The sequence below is a fragment of the Globicephala melas genome, chromosome 20 (genome assembly GCF_963455315.2).
Source record: "Globicephala melas chromosome 20, mGloMel1.2, whole genome shotgun sequence".
Lineage (NCBI taxonomy): Eukaryota > Metazoa > Chordata > Mammalia > Artiodactyla > Delphinidae > Globicephala > Globicephala melas.
In genome coordinates, this window is record NC_083333.1 from 57314337 (window position 1) to 57336176 (window position 21840).

General features: G+C 38.6%; 1 protein-coding gene across 7 annotated transcripts in view; it reads left to right on the forward strand.

Annotated features, from left to right (window-relative positions):
- Window positions 1-21840, forward strand: part of CA10 (carbonic anhydrase 10) — a 638759-nt gene that overhangs the window by 120572 nt on the left and 496347 nt on the right. For all 7 annotated transcript variants that reach the window (XM_060289949.1, XM_060289948.1, XM_060289954.1 and 4 more), the window contains one exon: window positions 7587-7661. In XM_060289949.1, coding sequence (XP_060145932.1) covers window positions 7587-7661 — 75 coding nt within the window. The remainder of the gene's footprint in view (window positions 1-7586; window positions 7662-21840) is intronic.

Here is a 21840-nt window from a genome sequence, read left to right on the forward strand (position 1 = left end):
GTCCTAAATAGACATTTCTCCAAAGAAGATATACAGACTGCCAACAAACACATGAAAGAATGCTCAACATCATTAATCATTAGAGAAATGCAAATCAAAACTACAATGAGATATCATCTCACACCAGTCAGAATGGCCATCATCAAAAAATCTAGAAAAAATAAATGCTGGAGAGGGTGTGGAGAAAAGGGAACACTCTTGTACTGCTGGTGGGAATGTGAATTGGTTCAGCCACTATGGAGAACAGTATGGAGGTTCCTTAAAAAACTAGAAATAGAACTACCATACGACCCAGCAATCCCACTACTGGGCATATACCCTGAGAAAACCATAATTCAAAAAGAGTCATGTACCAAAATGTTCATTGCAGCTCTATTTACAATAGCCCAGAGATGGAAACAACCTAAGTGTCCATCATTGGATGAATGGATAAAGAAGATGTGGCACATATATACAATGGAATATTACTCAGCCATAAAAAGAAACAAAATTGAGCTATTTGTAATGAGGTGGATAGACCTAGAGTCTGTCATATAGAGTGAAGTAGGTCAGAAAGACAAAGACAAATACCATATGCTAACACATATATATGGAAGTTAAGAAAAAAAAATGTCATGAGGAACCTATGGGTAAGACAGGAATAAAGACACAGACCTACTAGAGAATGGACTTGAGGATATGGGGAGGGGGAAGGGTAAGCTGTGACAAAGTGAGAGAGAGGCATGGACATATATACACTACCAAATGTAAGGTAGATAGCTAGTGGGAAGCAGCTGCATAGCACAGGGAGATCAGCTCGGTGCTTTGTGACCGCCTGGAGGGGTGGGATAGGGAGGGTGTGAGGGAGGGAGATGCAAGAGGGAAGAGATATGGGAACATATGTATATGTGTAACTGATTCACTTTGTTATGAAGCAGAAACTAACACAACATTGTAAAGCAATTATACTCCAATAAAGATGTAAAAAAAAAAAAGACACCAGTAATTCTGCTTGTTTCCTTTCATTTCATTTGACTTAGCCTTGCTGAGTTCAAGCTTAAGAGAGATATGAGATTTTAGTCTCATTCAAAGCTATTAGTTGTGATTGCAAGTTATGTGTGAAGTGAGATTAATCCCACAATTGACTAACTCATTGATTTTAGAAATTATCAATTGTTTATCAACTGTGGTTTAAAAGTTGATTTATTATGTTAATACCATTTTAGTATTCTGAATATAACACATACATTTTCCTTATTGCTATGACTTATGGGAGGCCAAGCGAATCTGGACATGGACTTAAACTTTTGGGGTCTGAAATTTCATGCATCTTTTAAAACATGAATAGACTTTACTACCAAATTGATCTATAATATTTATGGAAAATGCATCTATACCTGATTCTAAGATGATAAATAATAGTAAAAAAGTGAAATACAAAATGTGTCCTCACTTTGAAACATTCATCTCATGAATTTGTGTCAGAAGAGAATCATTCATTAGACAGAACTACAATGCTTCTTGATTAATTGCCTATTTGTCAGAAGTCAAAATTATTTTTAAATGGATTAGCATTATTTTATCATTATTTGTCTGTTACCCAAATATTTTCCTTTAAAAAATAAACACATTACTATGGCAATGCAAACTGCTATACATTTTGTATGAAGTAAGTTAAATACATTTATGCCTTGTTCTTCGACCCTGATTTTGGTATACATGCTAAAGAAAGATTCTGAAAGAGGGAGAGCAGGGTATGCTCTGGAATTGAAAAAGTTAATTGCAGTATTCAAACAACCAAATGGCCAATAGGCAGGGAATAATGGGGAAATTATGGCAAATTTACTAAAAGGACCATTATATGCACGTTAAATATAAGAATGGAGAAAACAGGGCCTCCCTGGTGGCGCAGTGGTTGAGAGTCCGCCTGCCGATGCAGGGGACACGGGTTCGTGCCCTGGTCAGGGAAGATCCCACATGCCGCGGAGCGGCTGGGGCCTGTGAGCCATGGCCGCTGAGCCTGCGCGTCCAGAGCCTGTGCTCCGCAATGGGAGAGGTCACAACAGTGAGAGGCCTGTGTACCAAAAAAAAAAAAAAAAAAAAAAAAGAATGGAGAAAACAACCCATGACATAATATTTGGTGAAAGAAGCAGAAAACAAAATTATAGGTACACTATTACAGTTACAGAGATTAGAGCTGATCTTTATATCCCCTTTCTTTTGTGTTCTACTATTGTTATTATTTTAGTTACATGGTTCTTAAAGTCTAGGAACTACTTATCATGAAACTTATTTTAGGGAAAAAGTGGAGAGGAGTCTTAAGTTGGGTATTCCTGTAAAACCTGTGAATAGCATTGCTAAATGGTGCTTTACATGTCTTTCTCCATTCCTAGATTTATTAAGCAAATATTCATTAAATACTGTGCCCAATACACCTATTATATGAGCTGCATTGTAGTAGACAAGGCACACCATTTACCCTTGAGATAGTTTTAGTTTAGTTAGAGAGATAGGGCTATGGGGAAATTACAAATTTAAAATATATGAAGAAATTGTTGTAGCCATGAGAAGACTGAGACATGATAACTAAATGTAATGTGGGATCCTGGATGGCATCCTGGAACAGCAAAAGGACAGTAGGTTAAAAACATAGGAAATCTGAATAAAGCGTGGACTTTAGCTAATAATAATGTGTCAACACTGGATCATTAATTTTGGCAAATGTAGTAATGAAGCAAGTTAGTAATAAAGGAGATAGGTATGGGATATATATGGGAACTCTGTACTATCTTTGTAACATTTCTATAAATCTAAAACTTCTAAAATAGAGAGAGAGAGAGAGTGTGTAAAATAAAGGAATGGCACAAGACCACTATTTTCTCTCCTGTTTCTTTGTTTTGTCCTACTTTAGTGGCCTCTCCCTCTTAATCTCATTTTGGATTTCCCTCCTTTGTTTAACCTCTAAATATTGAATATTCCAGAGCTCAATTCTGTGTCCCTTTTGTCCCTCTACATATTTTCACTTTCTTTTTGGTGACCTCTTCTAAACTCATGGTTTTAAATATCATTTATATGTCAAAGAGTCATAAATGTATATCTCCTCTCAACCTCTCCTCAGAACTCCTTTTATATCCAACTGCCTACTTAACAACTCCCCATAATTGCTCACTAGCCTTATCAAATGGAGATCTTTACTCCACATTTCAAAGCTACTCTTCCCCTAGTATCTCTTGTTATCTCAATATCTGTCAACATCTAGTCACTCAGGACAAAAAAGGTGGAAGTTATCCTTGATTTATGTTCTTTAACTTCCTTCATTCAACTCATCAGCTAGTACTATTCACTCATCTCCTGAAATATACAGAGAAATAAAATATGTGTATATTTTATGCAATATGTATAAATATATATATATAGGGTCCATCTACTTCTATTTTCACCAACACTATGCTAGTTGAAGCCAACATCATCATTCTTCTGTACTACTACCTAAATCATCAGGCCTCATCTTGACCCTTTCTCCTCATACATCCACTATGGTTCACCCATAATGGCCACATTTATGTTTCTGGGAAAAGCCACTCCTGCCTGGCTTCTTAGGATATTTTAATCCACCTGAAATACTACAGCTGCTGATTTTCTTGAGGTCAGATCTTCTTTGTCATTTAAATTTCAGATTGAGTGTCAAAAATCTGAAAAGTCATCACTGTTACACAATCTAATGTGTCTTTCAAGTCATTCTCTATTACCTCAACTTATTTAATTATACTGCAAAGTATGTTTCTCTATCTAATATTTTTTATTATTGTTATTATTATGATTTAGTCATTGCTATTATCTAAATGATTAGATCAATTCCAGGAATACAAAGCCTAAACAACCTACTACTTTGTGTTTTTTTTTAATTTAATTAATTTGCAGGTTCTTATTAGTTATTTATTTTATACATGTTGGTGTATATATGTCAATCCCAATCTCCCAATTCATCCCACCACCACCACCACCACCACCACCACCACCACTTTCCCCCCTTGGTGTCCATACATTTGTTCTCTACATCTGTGTTTCTACTTCTACCTTGCAAATCGTTCATATACAATATTTGTTTTTCTCTTTCTGACTTACTTCACTCTGTATGACAGTCTCTAGGTCCATCCATATCTCTACAAATGACCCAGTTTCATTCCTTTTTATGTCTGAGTAGTATTCCAATGTATATATGTAGCACATCTTCTTTATCCATTGATCTGTCGATGGGCATTTAGGTCGCTTCCATGACCTTCCTATTGTAAATAGTGCTGCAATAAACATTGGGGTGCATGTGTCTTTTTGAATTATGGTTTTCTTGGGTATATGCCCAGTAGTGAGATTTCTGGGTCATATGGTAATTCTATTTTTAGTTTTGTAAGAAACATTCATACTGTTCTCCATAGTGGCTGTATCAATTTACATTCCCACCAACAGTGTAAGAGGGTTCCCTTTTCTCCACACCCTCTCCAGGATTTGTTGTTTGTAGATTTTCTGATGATGCCCATTCTAACCGGTGTGAGGTGATACCTCATTGTAGTTTTGAATTGCATTTCTCTAATAATTAGTGACGTTGAGCAGCTTTTCAAGTGTCTTTTGGCCATCTGTATGTCTTCTTTGGAGAAATGTCTATTTAGGTCTTCTCCCCATTTTTGGATTGGGTTGTTTGTTTTATTAATATTGAACTGCATGAGCTGTTTATACATTTTGGAGATTAATCCTTTGTCCATTGATTCATTTGCAAATATTTTTTCTCATCTGAGGGTTGTATTTTCATTTTGTTTATAGTTTCCTTTGCTGTGCAAAAGCTTTTAAGTTTCATTAGGTCCCATTTGTTTATTTTTGTTTTTATTTCCATTACTCTAGGAGGTGGATCATAAAAGATCTTGCTGTGATTTATGTCAAAGGGTGTTCTTCCTATGTTTTCCTCGAAGAGTTTTATAATGTCCAGTCTTACATTTAGGTCTTTAATAGGTCTTTAATCCATTTTTTAAAAAACATCTTTATTGGAATATAATTGCTTTACATTGTTGTGTTAGTTTCTGCTGTATAACAAAGTGGATCAGCTATAGTGTACGTATTTCCCCATATCATCTCCCTCTTGTGTCTCCCTCTCACCCTCCATATCTCACCACTCTAGGTGGTCACAAAGCACCGAGCTGGTCTCCGTGTACTATGCAGCTGCTTCCCACTAGCTATCTATTTTACATTTGGTGATGTATATATATCAATGTCACTTCGTCCCAGCTTGCTATTCTCCATCCCTGTGTCCTCAAGTCCATTCTCTATGTCTGTGTCTTTATTCCTGTCCTGCCCCTAGGTTCTTTTGAAACAGTTTTTTTTTTAAAGATTCCATACATATGTGTTAGCATACAGATTTGTTTTTCTCTTTCTGACTTACTTCACTCTGTATGACAGATTCTAGGTCCCTCCACCTCACTACAAGTAACTCAATTTCATTTCTTTTTATGGTGAGTAATATTCCATTGTATATATGTGCCTCTTATTCTTTATCCATTCTTTTGTCAATGGACACTTAGGTTGCTTCCATTTCCTGGCTATTGTAAATAGTGCTGCAATGAACATTGTGATATATGACTCTTTTGCCTTGTTTTCTCAGATTTTATTCTTCTTATAGTTTAATTCAGGTTTTTTTTGCTTTTGTGTGTCTCCTTCCAGTAGAATGTAAGTTTTTGGAAAATAGCAACTTTGTATTCTTGATTCTTAGAACACTACCTGACAATCACAGGACCTCAATAAATGTTTCAAGTGACAAATAATCAGTGGACAGTAAAGTCCTGAAATTTAGGGAGAGGAGGGGCTACAGTGGAGGTAGAATGATAGGAGAAATTTACTGAAAGGAGTGAGAACTTGTAAGGCTTTGAGGATTGAGTAAGACTAGTCAATAAGTAGATAAAGATGGAATTCCAGAAAAAAAAAAAGAGTAGAACAAAGGTGTGGAGAGAGCAATAAACATGGTCTCCTTGGGAAAAGCAGGTGAACAGAAATTTTGTGAAGATTATGACATCAGAATTTGTGGCAAATCCAAATTGCAGAGATTCTTGGAATCAGCAATGTTAGTAACTTTCCTTCTGTTGATTTTCAGCTCCAACTACCTTTGAGCCTTTTAACCATGATCTCATTCTAAGTCTTTTGAGTGAAAGTAATATACGCTGCTCCATCACCATTTTTTTTTCTTTATTTATTTCCCAATGCAAATTTTGATGTCAGCTTGCTTGGGTCTGGCCCAGTGTGTAAGGTGATTCTAGGTTATACCCATCTTCTGTGGTTGGAACTGCCACAACAACAAAAAGGAGTATAAAATTGAAATAGTTTTTCCTTACTATCAAAAGAAGGGCCTTTGCTATGTGTATTTCATCATCTGACAGTGATGACAGCATTTATTGTCAACACAATTTTTTTTATTAGACAGCTGGATTTTTCCCAGGGGCTGGTTGCACATCAAGTAAGGAAATCCAAATCCACAGACAAAGAGAAGCAGAGAACACAGTGGAAAATAAGGCTGCTTTCTGTTCACCCGTTTGTTCTGAGAAATTCTTAGCTCTCCACCCACGGGAAATCAGATGTAAACAACAACAAGATGATTATTGACAATCTGGCTGGGAGACGTTAAAATGGAAATGCAGTACTTATCTTGGTGCTCTAGCTCAGATAAACTACTGTAGTAGTATAGCAGAACTTTAAATGAGGTGCCTTTTAAATGTGCTGCCCTGTCTTTCCAAATTGCCAAGCAGTAGGTAGCCAGACTGGAAATTTGAAAACATATTATGTAAAATGTCTTTATTTTCTTCAATTCTAGCCTGTATTCAGTTCTAGCCTATATTTTGTAATTGATGGGCATCAAGTGGGCCCTGCTTATGCTGACTGATTTTTGCAGGGTGAATCTGGATCATTCACAATGCATGTTAAAGAAAGCTAATGAAAACTCTACAGTTCCATCATTATAATAGACTTGATTCAGACGGTCTAATTATCTTGCTGCCTGCTAAAATCTTAAATAATTCCACATCTGAGTGGATGGGGTAGTTGAAGAAACAATGATTGGAGATGAAGAGAGAACAAAAAGTTTTGCAACTCTCTTCATGGAACAGAGGCTTTCAGTGATACTTTTGTCAGTTGCAGTACTCAACTATCCAGGGGCTTCTTTTTCCTTCTTCCTTTTAAATGATGTTTCTTGAATTGATGCTTCAGTCAGACTGATAGGTATTCCTTATATGGATGTGTGTGTGTATATGTGTGTAGGGAGAGGTAAAGAAAAGAGGTGAGATAGAGGTAGAGATAAGTGACAGGGCAATTCAAATAGGCTTAAATACATACTTACTATTTCTCATCAGTAGAAATATCCTGAGTGTTTTTTATAAAACTTTATGACAGTATATTTACAGGTTAATAATCAGTTTGAAAATAACGATGTGGTAGGCTGCTGTTACAGTTTGTAGTATGACTTATGGGTAGAAAAGAATTATTTTACGTATAGTCAGTCTTCTTTCTTGGACAACATGGACACAGTACTTCTCTGCTTTCATCTTAGTCTGTTTTCTCTTTTGTTTTTGCTTTAGCTCAACAGAACTCACCAAAAATCCATGAAGGCTGGTGGGCATACAAGGAGGTGGTCCAGGGAAGCTTTGTCCCAGGTAAATGCACATTTATTACTTTATTTTTAAGAAAATAATTTGAGTGAAATGTAGTATTATTTCCAGAATTTTGCATTTGCTACATGGCATGGAATGTATTGCAAAAGGCATCATAGTCTGACTTATGTGTTAGATGAATCCTCCATCAAGAGAAAGTTTATTAAGTGAGTGGTAATTTAACCAAGACTACGTTTTTCCATCTGTGCTTACATCTTAATGTCCTTCCATCTACAGGTGGCTGTGTCAGGGAGAGGGCAATGCAAGAGTTGGGGTTGAGGTTCTGTATGCTAAAATTTGGTTGAGAAAGAGTGATTTTTTAATGTTAATGAAACAGGAAGTCTGAAAACTAGCAATGAGGCTTGCTGGGATGCACGCCGTCTCTGATGTCACTTCAGTAGCATTCACGGTCAGGACTTAGCAGATTGGGCCAAATACCAGGTAAAAAAATCATAGGTAAAGTGAATGTTTTCAGCATGGGAGGAGAGAACTGAAGACAGGTTAAAGCCAGAAACATACCATAACATTAGTTTTGAGACAAGGTAGAGTGTCGTTGTCTTCCCCCACCACTCTTATCCTAATTATAGTCCTCAGTCTTCTGCTTCTTCAAGATTGTAGGGAAAGAGGAAAGAGAAAGAGCATGAATGTTAAAGAGAAGGATGGAAGGGAAGGCAGGTGAGATATTTCAAAGTATTTTTAACTGCTTATATGTGAGAGGGTAAGAGATAAAGCTCTCAAGAGGAGGCAATGTGGGGTTCCAAATCAGGCAATGAAAACAGAGGTCAAGTGTCAGTTGAGGTCTTTGTAGTTAGTGGCAGGTGGGAAGAGCGGTGCCTCCAGGTCACCTGGTTCATTCTTGGATGCTATGTCGTCTTTTCCTGTCCTTCTGTATAGTTCATTATATCAGCTGTGCAGAGCTAAGCAAGTTGCTAAACTCCTCTGAGCATCACTTTTTTCATTTGTATTGTGGGACATAAATACGTACCTTTGAAGCTTTTCATTAAGAGGAAAGCAGGCATGGTGAGAGAGAGTGAATGACCCAGGGAAAAGCCAGTTGACTGCTGAATAGTTTCATAAATTGGTATTATTAACTTGATAAATTTACTATGATACATTTATGTCTTGGCCCAGTGGGCATAGAAACTGGGCTTGATTAATTCACCCAGATATGATCAAGTTTCTAATAATATTCTTACAATAATTTAATTGACACAGATGTGTTCATATGGCATGATATAGATATATGACATTTTACACTTACAATTGGGGGCATCCCTTTCCAATCGATAGAAGGTTGTGTATTTTTTTCTGAGGAATCTTCTTCTCATATTCAAGACATCCCAGAAATTACATTTATAATAATATTTTTATGCTTCGTGATTATTAAATTAGAGCAACAAAGGGCATTCTGCCAGATTATAAATCTTGCTAAACTAGTAATATTCTCCATAGTGACTGAAATGCTCATGGATAATACTGGATACATTCTGGAAAATTTTGCTTTTCTGCTCCACAGTTTTTTGACTTTTTCCCCTTTGTTGACACATTTTTCCTTTACATGTACTTAAGTCCCTATTTTGAGTTTGTTGTTGCTTCTAAGACAACCACAGGAAAGAAGTTTTATCTTTCCTTTATGTGTTGATTTAAAAGAATTTAAGTTTCCCTTATTTCAAGTTTTAAATGAGGTAATATGTATAAAACCGTCTATATGGGAACCAGTAAGGTGTGGAGTTATGAGCATGAACTCTGGAGTTGGACAGACCTGGAGCTGAATCTAGACTCTATGGCTTCCTTCTGGTAGAACTGTCAGCAAGTCACCTACCAACTCTCATTCCCCCAGGTTCTTCATCTGTTAGAATGAAGATAAGGACCAAATCATCCTCACAAAGTTTTGTGAGGATTAAATTGCATAATGTAGGTAAAGTGTCTGGTGCATCGTGTGAGTCAGTACCTGTAATGCTGTTGGCATTTCTATCATTATTTTATCATAACAACATAACTGGATATTTGATACTTCTCTGTTTGAGAAAGGAAGAGAACTGTAAATTAAAAAATGTAATCATGCAAGTGAGGGTCTCTCATGATGCTAGAACATGGAAGGTGCTTAGTAAATGTTCCTTGAATTTGTAAGCTCAAAGTGTCTCCATACAGTGACCGCTGGAGAGGAAACTTCATCATTCTCTAGATTTAACAGTCCCAAAATTCTTTGGCTTCTTGGTAAAGAAGACTGGTATCTGATAATCTCAATTCCTAAACTTTTGGGAATTTCAGATGTCTTTAAAAAGATAAGAGTCATGAGAATTTGTGAATTAAGTAATTGGACCTTAGGCTCTAACATCTCACAGACTCCAGATGACCCACTTTATCTGAATTGGTGCTTAGGCCAATGGTCCCTTTTTCTCTCATTATCATTACTGAATATAAGGTTAAGAATGTTCTTTACTTTGCCCTGGGATTTTTTTTCAGATTATCGATGTGTAAAAGAGAAGAGAATCTCTTATGACTAGATTATTTGGACAAGTTTTATTGTCCATGAGCTTTTACTAGAGTGTCCATAAATAATTATCAGTTGATATAATAGTTGTGAATCTGTTACCTTAACAAAGCTTGTAGTAGATAAAAATACATGATTTCTACAGTGATGGCAAACACAAGGTTGATTTAGTGTCAGAATAGCCCACTTTGTTCAGTTCAATAGTACTTAAGGAGTAGCCACCTGATACTGAGCACATGTGTGGGACTGTTGATAAAGAGCTAACTGATACATAGTTCTTATACAAGGATAAACCCACAGTCTAAAGAGGAAATAAAGCAATAAACCCATGACTTAGTATAAGGGCTGTAATAGGGTTTATAAGACATATAAAGGAGGCCATAAAGCGTTGGGATTCAGCCTGCCTGGTGTTTAACAGATTTTGTTGTTTACTTGCTTAAATCTGTATCTTCATCCAGCACCACCCATAACCACCATCTGCCTTACAGACAGAGCACCAATTTTATTTGGGTGTTTACCTCCACATAGTCATGTGCTCAGGGAAGGAGACCTTCCTAGCCCCAGAAGGTTACTCTTGGCTATATCTACACCATGGTGATTTCAGCCTCTTTTTTTGACAGTGATTGATTTAGACGTCATGATGGCTACTTTTATGTGTCAACTTGGCTGACCCACAGTACCCAGATATCTGATCAAACATTATTCTAGACTTTTCTGTGAAGATATTTTTAAAATGAGATTAGCATTTATACTGGTAGACTCTGAGTAAAGCAGATTACTCTCCATAATGTTGGTGGGCCTCATGCAATCAGTTGTGGGCCTTAAGAGAAAAAGGCTGAGGGAACTTGTGTTTCCAGAAGTTTTTGGCCTTCAGCTGCAACATCAACTGGGCCTCCAGGCTGCTGGCCTACCTTGAAAATTTCAGATTTGTCAGTCTCCATAATCATGTGAGCCCATTCCTTAAAATAAATTTCTCTCTCTGTAGACCCCCCCCACACACACACAAACACACACATTCTATTGGTTCTGTTTCTCTGGAACACCCTGACTAATACACTAACACAGATATGAACATATGATAAATAGTTCTCTCCATCACTTGTGAGGGGAGTCCACTGAAAAAACTTGGGAACAAAAGCCACACTAAAGATGGCAGAACAGAAAGTTGGAAAGAACCAAGATCTTTTATGGGCCACTTGAGTATTGAATTAACCATGGAACTGCCTCAGCATTTTTTTTCTTGAGATAAGAAAAACATCTTGTTGTTGGAGCCACTTTGAGTCAGGCTTTCTGTTACTTGCAGCCCAAAAAATTCTTCAAGAGTCACATTTCTCAATACAGAGCAGAAGGAAGGAAGGAAGTCTTGGGTCTTGACAATCTTCAGGATTATCCAAAGTGGATAAGGAGAAGAATGTGAGGATTATCAGGATAAACAGCACTGGCAAAGAGGAGTGAAAATTCACTGTGGGTTTGGGGAATGCTGGGTACCTCTGAGTCTCTAAGAGGCAGGGTACACGATAAGATGTGATGAATGAGGAGACCAGCAAGGTCATCAGGGGCCATGCTGTTAAATTCTTTGTGTTCCATGTTCAAGAGCTTAGGCACAGCTTTTTGGTTGTTTTGTTTTGTTCTGTTTTTTAAATAGAGGGATTATAAGACATTTTTAAGCTCTGGAGTGACACAATCAAATGTAAATTTTAAAAAGCCAGCTATGAGCCAAATGGCCATGGACATGACAAAATTACACATATTTACAGTGTAGCTATTGATGAAAAAGACCAGAAGACTAGCATAAAAGATGTACAACTAAAGGTGTAAAGAAGGAACCACAACAGGACAGGTAAAAGGGTCAGAGAAGCAGTATAGTCGAGACCCATAGACCCAGGTGGGCCATCCACAAATGGGAGGATAATTATAGTTGCAAGGAGCATGGGATCCAAGCTCCACACTGGGCTCCCCAGCCTGGGGGTTCTGCACCATGAAGATGAGCCCCCAGAATGTTTGGCTTTGAAAGCCATCAGGGCTTACTTTTGGGAGAGTCAGAGGGCTGTGGGAAATAGAGACTCCAATCTTAAAAGGCCCACACAAAATCTCACACACTGCAGGACCCAGGAAAGAAGCAGTAATTTGAAAGGATTCTGGGTCATACCAACTTGCTGATCTTAGAGAGTCTCCTGGAGAGACAGAGGGTAACTGGAGCTCATCCTGGGAATACAGACACTGGTGGCAGTCATTTTGGGGATCTTGTTCTACCACAGTTACACTGATTCTGGCAAGCACTATTTTGGAGGCCTCTCTGTAGCTTATTAGTGCTGGAACTGTCCTCACCCACCAACAGGGTGGCTGCCTTAAAGCCCCCTGAGCCCACAGCCATTCCAGAACCCAGTTTTTACACCAGAGGGCCCAGGACCCAGCATAAATAGCTCCAGACCACCCTCACCAACCAGTGGACAGGCACCAACTCTGAGACCCCCTGGGCCCTGCAGCCAGAGACCCTGGGACCTGGATCCAGCCACTAGCCCCAGGAACTGCTGGAGCTTTGAAATCAGCCACTTTGTGACCCAGCCCTGCCCACCAGTGACTGGTAGCCTCGTCACAAGGCAGGGCTGGCAACCAACACACTCAGCCCATATAGGAGCACACTAGAGTATATAGCTCTGTCGACCAGAGGTGAGTGTGCTGCTGGGATACCTAGGACATCTTCCACAAAAAAGCCACTTCTCCACAATTGAGAAATGTAAGCAACCTTCCAAATGCATAGAAATAAAAAGAGCAAATTAAGAAAAATTAGGCAACAGAGGAATATGTTCCAAATGAAAGAACAAAATAAAACCACAGAAAAACTAAGTGAAGTGGAGATAAGCAGCCTACCTAATAAAGAGTTCAAAGTAATGATCATAAAGATGTTCAAAGAACTTGAGAGAAGTTTGGATAAACAGAGTGAGAAGTTAAACATTTTAACAGAGTTTAAAAATGTAAAGAAGAACCAGACAGAGCTGAAATATACAATATCTGAAGTAAAAAGTACACTAGAAGGAACCAACAGTAGAGTAGATGATACAGAGGAACAATTCAGTGCATTGGAAGACAGAGAAGTGGAAATCATTGAAGCTGAACAAAAAGAGAAAAAAGAACAAAAAGAAATGAGGACAATTTAAAAGACCTCGGAAACAACATCAAGTGTACTGACATTCACATTATAGGAATCTCAGAAGGAAAAGAGAGAGAAAGGGACAGAGAACATATTTGAAGACATAAGAGCTGAAAATTTCCCTAACCTGGGAAAGGAAACAGACATCAAGGTCCAGGAAGCACAGAGAGTCCCAAACAAGATCAACTCAAAGGGGACTACATCAAGACACATTGTAATTAAAATGGCAAAAATTAAAGATAAAGAGAGAATAATAAAAGTGGCCAGGGAAAAGCAACAAGTTACATACAAGGGAACACCCATAAGGCTATCAGCAGACTTTTCTGCGGGTCAGAAGGGAGTGGCACTATATATATATATATATATATATATTTTTTTTTTTGCGGTACACGGGTCTCTCACTGTTGTGGCCTCTCCCATTGCGGAGCACAGGCTCTGGATGCACAGGCTCAGTGGCCATGGCTCATGGGCCTAGCCGCTCCGCAGCATGTGGGATCTTCCTGGACCAGGGAACAAACTCGTGTCCCCTGCATCGGCAGGCGGACTCTCAACCACTGAGCCACCAGGGAAGCCTGCGGCACAATATATTTAAAGTGATGAAAGGAAAGCTGCAACCAGGATGGTGGAGCATAGGCAGGGCAGACGGATGAGCACATATATGTCTGAAGGAAAAGCAGTGGATGGAAGCTTCTCTGGTATGTAAAGCATACTGTGAGTTAAATTTTGGAGACATTGGAATGAGTTGTTTCAAACATATACTTAGTGTGAGGTTACTGTTAGCTGTGCTGTTTACAGGGTAAACCAAGAATAAAGTAGCCAACCCCAGACTTCTGCCTGGTGCAAAGTCTTGCATATGAAATGTCTACTAATACTCTAATTGGTAAAGGCAAATATATGGTAAATGAAGTAAATAATGATTTTCTACATTATATAGGCACAATGATCAAGGGATCAATCCACGAAGAAGATTAAATAATTAGAAATATATATGGTTCCAACATAGAAGCATCTAAATACATAAAGCAAATATTAACAGACATAAAGTGAGAAATTGGCAGTAACACAATAATATTGGGGACTTTTTTTTTTTTTTTTTTGCTGCACACGGGCCTCTCACTGTTGTGGTCTCTCCCATTGTGGAGCACAGGCTCCGGACGCGCAGGCTTAGCGGCCATGGCTCACAGGCCCAGCTGCTCCGCAGTATGCGGGATCCTCCCAGACCGGGGCACAAACCCGTTTCCCCTGCATCAGCAGTTGGACTCTCAACCACTGCGCCACCAGGGAAGCCCAATATTGGGGACTTTAGCACTTCACTTACATCAATGGACAGACCATCGAGATAGAAAATCATTAGGGAAACACTGACGTTAAATGACACATTAGACCAAATGAACTTAGTAGATGTGTATAGAACTTTCCATCCAAAGCAGCAGAATACACATTCTTTTCAAGTGCACATGGAACAGTCTCCAGGATAGATCACATGCTGGGTGACAAAATAAGTTTAAGTAAATTCAAGAAAATTGAAATCATGTCAAACATTTTTTTGGGTCACAATAATGTGAGACTAGAAATCAACTGCAAGGGAAAAGCAACAAATAGCATACAAGGGAATCCCCATAAGGTTAACAGCTGACCATTCAGCAGAAACTCTGAAAGCCAGAAGGGAGTGGCAGGACATATTTAAAGTGATGAAAGGGAAAAGCCTACAAACAAGTTTACTCTACCCAGAAGGATCTCATTCAGATTTAACAGAGAAATTAAAACCTTTACAGAGAAGCAAAAGCGAAGAGAATTCAGCACCACAAAACCAGCTCTACAACAAATTCTAAAGGAAATTTACTAGGTCTGGTGGGTTTTTGCCTTGCTCCTTCATCTGCTGTGTGTTTCTCTGTCTTATTTTACTTAATTTTCTGTGTTTGGAGTCTCCTTTTCGCAGGCTGCAGGTTCATAGTTTTCATTGTTTTTGGTGTCTATCCCCAGTGGCTAAGGTTGATTCAGTGGGTTGTGTAGGCTCCCTGGTGCAGGGGACTAGTACTTGTGTTCTGGTGGATGAGGCTGGATCTTGTCTTTCTGGTGGGCAGGTCCATGTCTGGTGGTGTGTAGTGGGGTGTCTGTGGCCTTATTATAATTTTAGGCAGCCTCTCTACTAATGGATGGGGTTGTGTTCCTGTCTTGCTAGTTGTTTGGCATAGGGTGTCTTACACTATAGCTTGCTGGGTGTTGAGTGGAGCTGGGTCTTGGCGTTGAGATGGAGATCTCTGGGAGATTTTCATCATTTGATATTACATGGAGCTGGGAGGTCTCTTGTGGACCAGTGTCCTGAAGTTGGCTCTCCCACCTCAGAGGCATAGCACTGACTCCTGGGTGCAGCACCAAGAGCCTTTCATCCACACAGCTAAGAATAAAAGGGAGAAAAAGTAGAAAGAAAGAATTAGTAGAAGGAAGAAAGAAAGAGAGAGAGAGAGAGAGAGGGAGGGAGGGAGGGAGGGAGAGAGAGAGAGAGAAAGAAAAAAGATAAAGTAAAATAAAATAAAGTAAAATAAAATAGTTTTTAAAATAAAAAATAATTGTTAAGAAAAAATATTCTTTTTAAGTGATAAAAAGAAACAACAAAAAAACCCCAAAACAATGGAGAGACAGAACCCTGGGACAAATGGTAAAAGTAAAGCTATACAGACAAAATCACACACAGAAGCATACACATACACACTCACAGAAAGAGAAAAAGGGAAATATATATATATATATATCATTGCTCCCAAAGTCTACCTCCTCAATTTGGGATGATTCGTTGTCTCTTCAGGTATTCCACAGATGTAGGGTACATCAAGTTGATTGTGGAGATTTAATCCTCTGCTCCTGAGGCTACTGCGAGAAATTTCCCTTTCTCTTGTTCGCACAGCTCCCAGGGTTCAGCTTTGGATTTGGACCCGCCTCTGCATGTAGTCATCTGAGGGCGTCTGTTCTTTGCTCATACAGGACAGGGTTAAAGGATGAGCTGATTCGGGGGCTTTAGCTTACTCAGGCTGGGGGGGATGGAGGGGTACGGATGCAGGGCAAGCCTGTGGCGGCAGAGGCCGGTGTAACGTTGCACCAGTGTGAGGCGCACGGTGCGTTCTCCCAGGGAAGTTGTCCCTGGATCACGGGACCCTGGCAGTGGCAGGCACACAGGCTCCCAGGAGGGGAGGTGTGGATAGTGACCTGTGCTTCCTCACAGGCTACTTGGTGACTACAGCAGCAGGCTTAGCATCTCATGCCCGTCTCTGGGGTCAGCACTGATAGCCATGGCTCATGCCCATCTCTGGAGCTCCTTTAAGCGGCACTCTTAATCCCCTCTCCTCGGTCACCAGGAAACAAAGAGGCAAGAAAAAGTCTCTTTTATCTTCGGCAGCTCCAGACTTTTTCCCAGACTCCCTCCCGGCTAGCTGTGGTGCACCAGCCCCCATCAGGTTGTGTTCACGCAGCCAACCCCAGTCTTCTCCCTGGGATCTGACCTCCGAAGCCCAAGGCTCAGTTCCCAGACCCCACCTGCCCTGGCTGGTGAGCAGACAAGCCTTTCAGGCTGGTGAGTGCTGGTTGGCACCGATCCTCTGTGTGGGAATCTCTCCGCTTTTCCCTCTGCACCCCTGTTGCTGCACTCTCCTCCATGGCTCCGAAGCTCCCCCCTCTGCCACCCACAGTCTCCACCCGCGAAGGGGCTTCCTAGTGTTTGGAATCCTTTCCTCCTTCACAGTTCCCTCCCACTGTTGCAGCACCGTCCCTATTCTTTTGTCTCTGTTTTTTCTTTTTTTTTTGCCCTACCCAGGTACTTGGGGAGTTTCTTGCCTTTTACGGGGTCTGAGGTCTTCTACCAGTGTTCAATAGGTGTTCTGCAGGAGTTGTTACACATGTAGATGTGTTTCTGATGTATTTGTGGGGAGGAAGGTGATCTCCATGTCTTACTCTTCCACCATCTTGAAGCTCCTTCCTACCATACTGTTTTGATTACTGTAGCTTTGTAGTATAGTCTGAAGTCGGGGAGCCCCATTTTTATTTCTCAAGATTGCTTTGGGTCTTTTGTGTTTCTATACAACAAATTGTGATTTTTTTTTTGTTTTACTTCTGTGAAAAATGCAATTGGTTCTTAAGGGTCTTTTGTGTTTCTTAAGGGTCTTTTGTGTTTCCATACAACAAATTGTGATTTTTTTTGTTTTACTTCTGTGAAAAATGCGATTGGTAGTTTGATAGGGATTGCATTGACTCTGTAGATTGCTTTGGGTAGTATAGTCATTTTCATAATATTGATTCTTCCAATCCAAGAACATGGTATAACTCTCCATCTGTTTGTGTCATCTTTAATTTATTTGATCAGTGTCATAGTTTTCTGCATACAGGTCTTTGGCCTCCTTAGGTAGGTTTATTCCTAGGTATTTTATTCTTTCTGTTGCAGTTTTAAATGGAAGTGTTTCTTTAATTTCTTTTTCAGATTTTTCTTCATTAGAGTATAGGAATGCAAGAGATTTCTGTGCATTAATTTTGTTTCCTTCTAGTTTACCAAATTCATTGATTAGCTCTAGTAGTTTTGTGGTAGCATCTTTAGGATTCTCTATGTATACTATCATGTCATCTGCAAACAATGACAGTTTCACTTCTCATTTTCTGATTTGGATTGCTTTTATTTCTTTTTCTTCTCTGATTGCTGTGGCTAAAACTTCCAAAACCAAGTTGAATAATGGTGGTTAGAGTGGGCAGTCTTGTCTTGTTCCTGATCTTAGTGGAAATGGTTTCAGTTTTTCACCATTGAGGAAGATGTTGCTGTGGGTTTGTCATATATGGCCTTTATTATGTTGAGGTATGTTCCCTCTATACCTACTTTCTGGAGGTTTTTTTTTTTTTTATCATAAGTGAGTGTTGGATTTTGTCAAAAGCTTTTTCTGCATTTATTGAGATTATCATATGGTTTTCTCCTTCTATTTGTTAATATGGCTTATCACATTGATTGATTTGCATATATTCAAGAATCCTTGTATTCCTGGAATAAACCCCAATTGATCATGGTGTGTGATCCTTTTAATGTGCTGGTGGATTCTATTTCCTAGTATTTTGTTGATGATTTTGGCATCTATCAGTGACATTTGCAATATCAGTGATATTGGCCTGTAGTTTCCTTTATTTGTGGCATTTTTATGTGGTTTTGGTATAAGGGTGATGGTGCGCTTGTAGAATGAGTTTGTGAGTGTTCCTCCCTCTGCTATATTTTGGAAGAGTTTGAGAAGGTTAGGTGTTAGCTCTTCTCTAAATGTTTGATAGAATTCTCCTGTGAAGCCATCCAGTCCTGGGCTTTGGTTTGCTGGAAGATTTTTAATCACAATTTCAATTTCAGTGCTTGTGATTGGTCTGCTTTTATTATCTATTTCTTCCTGGTTCAGTCTCAGAAGCGTTGTGCATTTCTAAGAATTTGTCCATTTCTTCCAGGTTGTCCATTTTATTGGCATAGAGTTGCTTGTAGTAATCTCTCATGATCTTTTGTATTTCTGCAGTGTCAGTTGTTACTTCTTTTTCATTTGTAATTCTATTGATTTGAGTCTTCTCCCTTTTTTTCTTGATGAGTCTGGCTAATGGTTTATCAATTTTGTTTATCTTCTCAAAGAACCATCCTTCAGTTTTATTGTTCTTTGTTATTGTTTCCTTCGTTTCTTTTTCATTTTTTTTCTGATCTAATATTTATGATTTCTTTTCTTCTGCTAACTTTCGGGTGTTTTTGTTCTGCTTTCTCTAATTCCATTACGTGTAAGGTTAGGTTGTTTATTTTAGATGTTTCTTGTTTCCTGAGGTAGGATTGTATTGCTGTAAACTTCCCTCTTAGAACTGCTTTTGCTGCATCCCATAGGTTTTGTGTCATCATGTTTTCATTGTCACTTGTTTCTAGGTATTTTTTGATTTCCTCTTTGATTTCACCAGTGATCTCTTGGTTATTTAGTAGTGCATCGTTTAACTTCCCTGTGTTTGTATATTTTACAGATTTTTTCCTGTAATTGATATCTAGTCTCATAGTGTTGTGGTCAGAAAAGTTACTTAATATGATTCCAGTTTTCTTAAATTTTCAAAGGCTTGATTTGTGACCCCAGATATGACCTTTCCTGGAGAATGTTACACGGGCACTTGAGATAAAAGTGTATTCTGTTGTTTTTGGATGGAGTGTCCTATAAATAGCAGTTAAGTCTGTCTTGTTTAATGTATCATTTAAAGCTTGTGTTCCTTATTTATTTTCATTTTGGATGATCTGTCCATTGGTGAAAGTGGGGTGTTAAAGTCCCCTACTATTATTTTATTACTGTTGTTTTCCGCTTTTATGTCTGTTAGCATTTGCCTTATGTATTGAGGTGCTCCTAAGTTGGGTTCATAAATATTAAAAATTGTTATATCTTCATCTTGGATTTATCCTTTGATCATTATGTAGTGTACTTCTTTGTCTCTTCTAATAGTCTTTATTTTAAAGTCTATTTTGTCTGATATGAGAATTGCTACTCCAGGTTTCTTTTGATTTCCCTTTGCATGGAATATCTTTTTCCATCCCCTTACTTTCAGGCTGTATGTGTCCCTTGGTCTGAAGTGGGTCTCTTGTAGGCAGAATATATACAGTTCTTGTTTTCATATCCATTCAACCAGTCTATGTCTTTTGGTTGGAGCATTTAATCCTTTTACATTTAAGGTAATTATCAATATGTATGTTCCTATTACCATTTTCTTAATTGTTTTGTGTTTGTTATTGTAGGTCCTTTCCTTTTCTTGTGTTTCCTGCCTAGAGAAGTTCTTTTAGCATTTATTGTAAAGCTGTTTGGTGGTGTTGAATTCTCTTAGCTTTTGCTTGTTTGTAAAGGTTTTAATTTCTCACTCGAATCTTAATGAGTTCCTTGCTGGGTAGAGTAATTTTGCTTGTAGGTTTTTCCCTTTCATCACTTTAAATATGTCTTGCCACTCCCTTCTGGCTTCCAGATTTTGTGCTGACAGATCAACTGTTAACCTTATGGGGATTCCCTTGTATGTTAATTACTGCTTTTCCCTTGTTGCTTTTAATATTTGTTCTTTGTATTTAATTTTTGATAGTTTGATTAATATGTGTCTTGGTGTGTTTCTCCTTGGATTTATCCTGTATGGGACTCTCTGTGCTTCCTGGACTTGATTATTTCCTTACCCATATTAGGGAAGTTTTCAACTATAATGTGTTCAAATACTTTCTCAGTCCCTTTTTTTTTTTTTCTTCTTCTTCCGGGACCCCTATAATTTGAATGTTGGTGTGTTTGATGTTGTTCCAGATGTCTCTGAGGTTGTCCTTAATTCTTTTCATTCTTTTTTCTTTATTCTGCTCTGTGGTAGCTTTTTCCACTGTTTTATCTTCCAGGTCACTTATCTGTTCTTCTGCCTTCAGTTATGCTGCTATTGATTCCTTCTAGAGAATTTTTAGTTTCATTTCTTGTGTCATTCATCATTGTTTGTTTGCTCTTTAGTTCTTCTAGGTCCTTGTTAAACATTTGTTTTATGTTCTCCACTCCATTTCCAAGATTTTGATTATCTTTATTATCATTACTCTGAATTCTTTTTCAGATAGACTGCCTTTTTCCTCTTCATTTGTTTGCTCTGGTGCGTTTTTACTTTGCTCCTTCATCTGCTGTGGTTTTCTCTGTCTTCTCATTTTGCATAACTTACTGTGTTTGGTGTCTCCATTTTGCAGGCTGCAGGTTCGTAGTTCCCATTGTTTTTGGTGTGTGCTACCAGTGGCTAAGGTTCATTCAGTGAGTTGTGTAGGCTTCCTGGTGGAGGGGACTGGTGCCAGTATTCTGGTGCCTGAAGCTGGATCTTGTCTTTCTGGTGGGAAGGACTATATCCTGTTGTGTGTTTTGGGGTGTCTGTGGCCTTATTATGATTTTAGGCAGCCTCTCTACTAATGGATGGGGTTGTGTTCCTGTCTTGCTAGTTGTTTGGCATAGTGTGTCCAACACTGTAGCTTGCTGGCTGTTGAGTGGAGCTGGGTCTTAGCGTTGAGATGGAGATCTCTGGGAGAGCTTTTGCTGTTTGATATTACACCTGGCTGGGAGGTCTCTGGTGGACAAATATCCTGAGCTCAGCTCTCCCACATCAGAGGCTTGGGCCTGACACCTGGCCAGAGCATCAAGATGCTGTTAGCCACACAGCTCAGAAGAAAAGGGAGAAAAAAAAAAAAAAAGGAAAGAAAGAAAAAATAAATAAAACAAAGTTATTAAAATAGAAAAAAAATTATTCAAAATAAAAACATTAAAAGTAATAAAAAAAGAAAGAGAGAAAGAAAGAAGAGAGCAATGATACTAAAAAACAAATCTTCCAATGATAACAAGTGGTAAAAACTATTGTAAAAAAGAAAAAAATCAGAATGGACAGTCAGAACCCTAGGATAAATCACAAAAGTGAAGCTATACAGACAAAATCACACAAAGAAGTATACACATACACACTCACAAAAAGAGAGGAAAAAAAAATATATATATAAATAAAAAAAGGAAGAGAGCAACCAAATCAAT